The following is a 7879-nucleotide window of genomic DNA, read 5'->3' on the forward strand; positions in this document are numbered from 1 at the left end:
AACACAGACACCCTCAAACACTCATCCACATAAACACAAGTTATCTACAGAGATACACACCCATCTGCTACAGATAACACAGATGTTCAGATGTCTAACGTATAAACATGTCTTCCATCTGGTAATACACACTCAGAGAAATGCTCGCATATATAGAAATGCATAACTGCAAGCAAGTGTGCAACCCTGTTTAGGCCCAGATAGAAGAGAGCAAACCAAGGCCCTGATTTTATTGGTTTCACTGAGTGGCCACTCATTCTCCCAGGGGCAGAGGGTGAGGAGGGGTGGGGGTGGAGGGCAGGGTAACCGATTTCTGTCAGCCCAACAGGCTCGTGGCTGTCACAGAGCTACAGCTTTATCCAGACGCATGCATTCAAGAGTGAGGATGAGACGCAAGAATGAGAGCTCGACGATCATCGATTACGGTGGAGAGAAGGGAGGGCGGGCGCCTCATCCCAACACACACCTGCGCAACCTCCCCCCGGACAATGAGCTGCTGCATCACACACACACGCACGCGCACGCACGCACACACACGCGCGCGCACGCACGCACACACGCACACACTCACGCACGCACACATGCACACTCACGCAAGCGCGCGTGCGCACGCGCGTGCGCACGCGCGCACACACGCGCGCACACACGCCGCCTACCTCTTAAAATTGCTGAACAAAATCTGTCCTGTCCGTAGATTGGAAAAGAGAGAGAGAAAGGGAGAGGATGATAGTTGGGCAAAACGCTGCTCAAGCAAAACGTTTTCTCTAGGGTTCACTGTGAAATTCAGCAAAGGCGTTCCATGTTTCGACTTCACTGATAATGCAAAGGATGGACGAACTACAGCACCTTCACATCCCTCCCATCTCTGAGAAGCAGACTTCGACATCCGGCTCACAGATGATTACAAATGCTCGCCACCTTCGGAAGGACGCACTTAGGGATGAAAGTTATTATCCACCGGCTAAAACGCCGCCCCGGGAAGAGGGCGATCTCAGGCGTGCACTCCTCGATAAGGTCTTCAACTCTTAAAACATTTAACATTCACTTTCTAATAACTTATGTCGAAAGTTATAGAAAATCTATAAACATTTAAGGCAAATGAAATCCTGTCTCCTCTAATACAAGTGTGCATGTTCTCCCAGCCCCAGGGCAGTTAGCACCCTTTAAAAAGAACAGCCTTTTGGTTCCAGGAACTGAAATAAAAAATGCATTATGTTCCATCATGGGATGCAGCTTTCAGAAACCTTACATATTTTAATGCCATTTACACTGTTCCCACTGCACCGGTAACTCGAGCTATGAAGAGTTTGAACATGCAAAGCCTTTATACGAAGATCCTGCATTTTATTTTAATGTTCTTTCAAAAAGGACTCAACACGAAGGCGGTGTAAAAAAAAAAAAAAAAAGATCAATATTCAATTTAAAACAGAAATGATCATTTCAGAAAGCCTGACATGCTTCTATGCCAAGACTGGGAGAGGGAGAAAGCGGGGGAGAAAAAGTATATTCCTTAATTTAAATCCTTCTTCACGCTGCTGGGGGGTGTACCCACCAAAGCGTCCAATCCAACTTACCCCTTACAAATCGTGTCATTATGAACTATGGGAACAGACGTTTATGGCACCTCCACTGCCATGTCCCTGATACAACAGCCTCTGACACATTTAGTCTGGGACATTATAACCCTTACGCGGCCAAAGTCTCAGAGACGTTCATTGTCCCTTGCCCTAACTCCCAAAATATATTTCCTGAGAAAGACATCATCCCAAGGAGTGTCTAGTTCGAAGGGATCTCTAGGCAAAATCTAAGAGGAGCAAAAGCACCGTGGTTACACGGTATGTTTTTCATCAACGGAACCACGTAGTTAAATAATACATCTTGGCTCCACGCCAGACTAACCGGTTTCTCCTTCTTTCTTTCCCAGCACATCTCCCTTTTGACCCGAAGGCTGTTGATTCAAGAACACTGTTTACTTTTTCGGGTACGGCTGTATTGCAAATATCCAAAGCCAATTTTGATTTAAAAAATGACATACGGATCCGACGCCACCTGTGGAATGCAGAAACTGGTCAGGGTGTGTGGGAACACATACACGACGAACATTTGACGGTGTCATCCTTTACTGAAGCAACGAATGGTACCCTAACCACCGGGGAAAACCAAGAGTGAACACTTGGACATAGGACGGCAAACAGAGGCACAGGGGACGGGCCCCACGGTGTCAGGCGTGGCTCCTCGGGGAACTCCCACGCACGGGGCTCCGCCAGGACGGCTCCCCACCCACACCCAGGCCGGAGGAAAGCCCACTGGAACCAGCCGCCTTTAAGAAACAGATCGCAGACGCGTCATTCTGGACCCTAGGACTGGTTCCCTACTCTTCTCACTTCGCCAAACTCTACAAGAACTTTTGACGCCAGGGGCTGAGCGAGCCCTTCCCTGGTGGTGAGTGGCAGAGGTGATGAGTTGCACAGTGACGGTGGTCTGAACCCAGGGCCCGGACGGCACCGGCTGGCCCTGCAGTGGGCACTGCTTGGCCTCCTGCGGCAGGCAGCTTGCTGGGAGCTGCGAGAGAACTCATCACCCTGGGTAATTAGAGGCTCCAAGCTGAACCTGCCGGTGACAGAGCCTCAGTGTCTGTCAGTCTCCCCCTGGTTGGTGGGGAGCAGTGGGGAGGGGGGCGTCAGGGGAGGGGCTCCCGCCAGGCTTAAAAGGGACATTCGAGCTGGCTTGCCCCCCTTGTGACCCACCTGGTGGGTGCTCCACACTTCCCCACGCAAACAATCCGTGGGATGACCTGAGGCTGGGCGCACAGCCCAAGGGCACGTGTGCAGAGCCAGGATCGAGGGCTGGGCTTCCCTGGCCAGTCCTGCCAGCCAGGTGGGGGCCGTGTGCGTGCGTGTGTGCGTGTGTGTGCGCGTGCGCTGGGGACGGCGGGATGGGTGGAGACAGGTGCCAATCACAGGGTTAGCAAAGGGCTACCTGTTCTGGCCGGTACAGAATCTGGGTCAGAAATAGGGCAGGCAGGTTTTCTCTTTGGGGAAAGAAAAACAACAGAATCCAATTAAGAGCCGTCCACGGATAGTGCACATTTTTTTGTTGTGATTTTTCTCTGCAGAACCTAAGGCAACAAAGACGAGGCCACAACTCCCAAGCGGCCCGTGGCGCCCATGGGAGACGAGGAACCGGACATTACACATACAAGCACGTATGTGGACGTGTCGCTCTGGTTTCCTGAACCAGGATAAAGATGTGTCCCCTCGGAGGCCTACGAGTGGGTCGACCGGAAGCAACGGGCGGCTGTGGTGCCGGATGAAAGGCGAAGGTCACGTGGGAAGGCCAGAATCCCAAGGACCGTCAGCTCCGCTTTGGTTACAGCTGTCACAGAAACGCCAGGGGACGCCTTCTCGAGAAGTCTCATCCACAACAGTCTGATGTCCTCAGTCACCTTCTTCCAGGGCGGACATCCCCTGCTTCCTTCCAAATAAAGTGCAGATGGTCAAAGGACACTGGTCTGTCATCTGCCAGTCTCGGTCAGCAATGAAGAACAATTAAAAGAAAAAAAAGATGCCCCTCTGGTACATATATATCTCTCTCCATATATCCTTCTTCTTTAATAAAGCCACAAATATAGAACTTTTAAACTGACGTCTCAGACTGTAAGCGGAGGACAAATTTGTGAGATTTGGGGTCTACGAATTCTTCCGAGAGCACGATGAATGGAATCTTCTTCACACTGACGACGAGGCTGAAGTCCAAGCACTTGAGCACGAAAACGATGCCATCCTGTAGCCCCTTGGTGACAGCCTCTTCACTAAGGAGCCTCCACTGCGTGGACAGCCAGCGCTCCTTGTCATACTGCAGGGTGGGGCCCGCGCTGAGGTACCGCTCCAGGAAGGCCTGCGAGGAGAGGAGAGAGGCTGTCAGCGGAGAAACACCCCCCGTTCTCCTGTCTATGAAAAGCATCTTCCCAAGAAACCAGGACAGAGCCCGGCTCTTCACGCCGAATCCCCGTCGGACCCTCACGGCTGAGTCGCTTTCAGGGTGGAACACTTCTCAGACCTCCCCCTTCTCCTCTGCCCACTTTCAACCAGCAGGCGAAGGTGGTGGCAGGCGGAGGTGAGGGAGGGAGGTGGCTGGTGTCGGTCTTCGCCCGGAAGCCATCACTGAGGCACCAGCCCCATCCCGAGGGTTCGGCCTTACTGCACATGCCCCTGGCTCGTCCCTGCCCGCAGGTCTGCCTTCTCCGACACGGAAAGCTCAGGGCAACAGCCGGTCACAGAGGAGCACCCCGGAATATGAGCTGAACAAGTAAAGGGATATACCTGCACACACAAAAAATGCACGCTCAATCACTTAGTAGCTGCGTGACTGTGGACAAGTCACTTAACCTCTCTGTAAGTGAAGGAAACAACAGCTAACTCACAGGGCCGCAGTGAGGATGAAATGGGTAGATAACCATCTAACGAATGGCACGAGGGACGTCCAACCCACGGGCACGAAGATTACTTGGTGTTGGATCAAGTGCACGTATGGCGAGTCCAAGGGGTGTCCAGACTCCATGTTCACCTTCCCTTGAACAAGTCTCGGCTCCACTAGTGCTTGGCTCTTTGGAGTTCTCTGCCCGCCGCCCAAACACACACGCACACATGCACGCACGCACGCTGTTCCTGTCATCCTTCAGCCAATTCCTCTCATTACACCGCACCCCAAACATCTCATATTAACACAGCCGCCTCTAAACGCCTCAACCCCCGGCAGGACTCCTGCGTGACATTTCACTTTCTGAACAATGACAGCTGACTTGCTAGTCTGGGTCCCACACCAGACTTTACTCTCCTGGAGGGCAGGAACTGTTTTTAAATTTGAATTTCTGATGTGCTTGGCAGATTCTAGAAGCTCAACAGCATGTGTATTATGTCCATTAATACACTGATTTAGCTGCAAGAAAGGATCAACCAGTGATACAGATAGAAAATACTGAGATACGTCGCTCTGGTTCTAGCTAGACCATAGTTCAAGGACAGTTTCTAAGTGGTACCCCCTTCCACCCACCCCTCGCTGCTGCTGACAGGTCCATTATCTCTGATCTGTAAGCATATATTCTAAGGCAGAAAGCAGAGCTGTGCCTCTAGGACAAAACACACTTCTAATATGACATAGCTCTTATGAATTATAAGAACTCAACAATAAGGGAAATGAAATAATTTACAGAATAGAAAATTAACATGGAAGATGCTCTATCACATTAATAAAGAAATATGAATTCAAATAATGAAAAAACATATCTTCCGACACCTAGATGGGCAATGATTAAAAAGAATAACACCCAATGCTATCACGCGTGTGTGTGTGCGTGTGTGTGCGCGTGTGTGTGCGTGTGTGTTTGTGTGGATAAAAAGTCTCATATCCCAGAGGCTAAAGTGCAAAACAGTCACACCCTTTAGGACAATCTACACCTCTGATCCATCTGTTCCTTGACTAGAAATTTATCCTGCAGAAATACTTGCGCAAACGCACAAAAACATATGTAAAATAGTTGCATCAACACTGTTTAGACCAGGGGTTGGCAAACTTTTCTCCCAATGTAAATATTTTCAGCTTTGCAAGCCACACTCTGTCACAATTACTCAACTCTGCCTTGTAGAAAGCAAGCAGCCACAGAAGATATGTAAATAAAAGGGTGCGGCTGCATGCCAACAACACCGATTAAGAAAAACAGCTAAGCCCTGGTTACGACTAATGACAGATCTTAATCCAAACCCGTATCAATAGGCAATCAGTTAATAGCTGCATCTCATTGCACGGTATTTCGTGCAATGAGATGCAGCTATTAAACAGTGAGTAATGATCTGTAGGATAGAGATTTAGAAGTCCTGACATGGAAATGTAGCCAACGAGAGAGGAGTACGTGAATAAAGCGCTTCCAAACTGTACGTACAGGTATGAGATCTCATTTCTGGGGTTTCCGCCCCCCTCGTTTTTGCTTTAAACACACACACATGCACACACACCCCCCTCTCTATGTCAGTGAGAACTGTTTTAGGCTAGAGGAACGAAACTTCACTCTGTACATTATACTTTTCTTTACTGTTCGGATTTTTATCAAATATTATCCTTCTTTTAATTTTACTAAATTTATTCGGGTGACATTGCTTAATAAAATCATATAGATGTCAAGTGTACGATTCTATAAAACATCATCTGTAAGTTGCATGTGTGTTTATCACCCCATGTCAAAGCTCCTTCCATCACCATATATTTGATCCCCTTTACCCTTTTCTACCTCTTCCCTTCCCCCTTTCCCTCTGGTAACCACCATACTATCTGTGTCCGTGAGTTTTTGTTTGTTTGTCTTGTTCATTTGTTGCTTTCGGTTTTATATCCTACATAACAGTGAAGTCATATGATTCTCAACTTTCTCCATCTGACTTATTTCACTTAGCGTGATATTCTCAAGATCCATCCATGTTGTCACGAATGGCAGTATTTCTCTTTTCTTATGGCTGAGTAGTAGTTCATTGTGTATGTACATTTCCTTTATCGAATCATCTATCAAAGGACATTTTGGTTGTTTCCAGAAATAAACCCACATATATGTACGGGCAACTAATTTTTGACAAAGGAGCCATAAATGTACAATGGAGAAAAGAGTCAATAAATGGTGCTGAGAAGCTGAAAAGCACATATGAGAGAATGGAACTAGATTGCTCTTTGTCACTATGAACAAAAATTAAGTCAAAATGGATCAACGACCAAAACGTAAGACCTGAAACAATAAAATATATAGAAGAAAATATAGGTACTACATTTATGAACCTCGGTCGTACAGAGGATTTTATGAATTTGACCTCAAAGGCAAGGGAAGCAAAGGCAAAAATAAAGAAATGGGACTATATCAAATGGAAAAGTCTTTGCACAGCAAAAGAAACTATCGACAAAACCAAGAGGCAACCCACTGAATGAGAAAACATGTTTGCAAATGACACCTCTGATGAGGGACTGACATCCAAAATATATAAAGAACTCATACAGCTGAACGGCAACAAAACAATCCAAAACTGGGCAGAGGACCTCAACAGATCATCCTCCCAAGAAGACAGACAAATGGACAACAGATATATAAAAAGATGCTCCACTTCATTAGCAAATCAAAACCCAATGTGATTGCACCTCACACCTGTTACAGAATGGCTATTACAGACAAGTAATAACAAGAGTTGGAGAGGCTGTGGGGAAAAAGGAGCCCTCATACTCTTGCTGGTGGGAAAGCAAACTGGTACAGCCACTCTGGAAATCAATATGGAGGCTCCGCAAAAAATTAAGAACAGAATTACCATATGACCGAGTAATCTCTCTTCTGAGTATCTACCCAAACAATTTGAAAACATTTATTCATAAAGATATATGTACTCCTATGTTCACTGCAGTACTACTCATGGAGTCCAGATTATTATTTTTAATTCTGAAAAGTACATTTTTTAAATGAAAATAAAAGCAATTGGGAAACTTTACAAAATCTTAGAAAAAAGAAAAAAGCTGCTTCCGTGGATTGTTGGCTGTACAAGCTATCACTGCATATGTAGACACACTGTATGTGTTTGCAACCATGTGTTCATCCTGTTTTGCATTCCGCTTTTTGTAACTTAATATTCTAACAAAGATTCTTCCATGTTTCAACAAGTGATATACCATAATTTATAAGCCACTGCTCTATTGTTATTTCCAGGTTGGAGTTACTGGTTAGTGACAATGTAACCAGCAGTTGTACATGTGTAGGACAATGTATGATCACAGGTCCGTATACTAATGATGACTACGAAACGTTGCACGTGTGCTATACGCCAAGCCCGTTTACTCTCTACCACATGACTTACGCGTC

General features: G+C 46.9%; 1 protein-coding gene across 1 annotated transcript in view; it reads right to left on the reverse strand.

Moving 5' to 3' along the window:
- Positions 1–1234: 1234 nt before the first annotated feature.
- VANGL1 (VANGL planar cell polarity protein 1) overlaps positions 1235–7879 on the reverse strand; it is a 41785-nt gene continuing 35140 nt past the window's right edge. Inside the window, exon 8 of the mRNA XM_023534929.1 lies at positions 1235–3897. Within this exon, the coding sequence (XP_023390697.1) occupies positions 3637–3897 (261 nt within the window). The 3' untranslated portion in view covers positions 1235–3636. The remainder of the gene's footprint in view (positions 3898–7879) is intronic.

Source organism: Pteropus vampyrus, unplaced genomic scaffold, assembly GCF_000151845.1.
Source record: "Pteropus vampyrus isolate Shadow unplaced genomic scaffold, Pvam_2.0 Scaffold6, whole genome shotgun sequence".
NCBI classification, from domain to species: domain Eukaryota; kingdom Metazoa; phylum Chordata; class Mammalia; order Chiroptera; family Pteropodidae; genus Pteropus; species Pteropus vampyrus.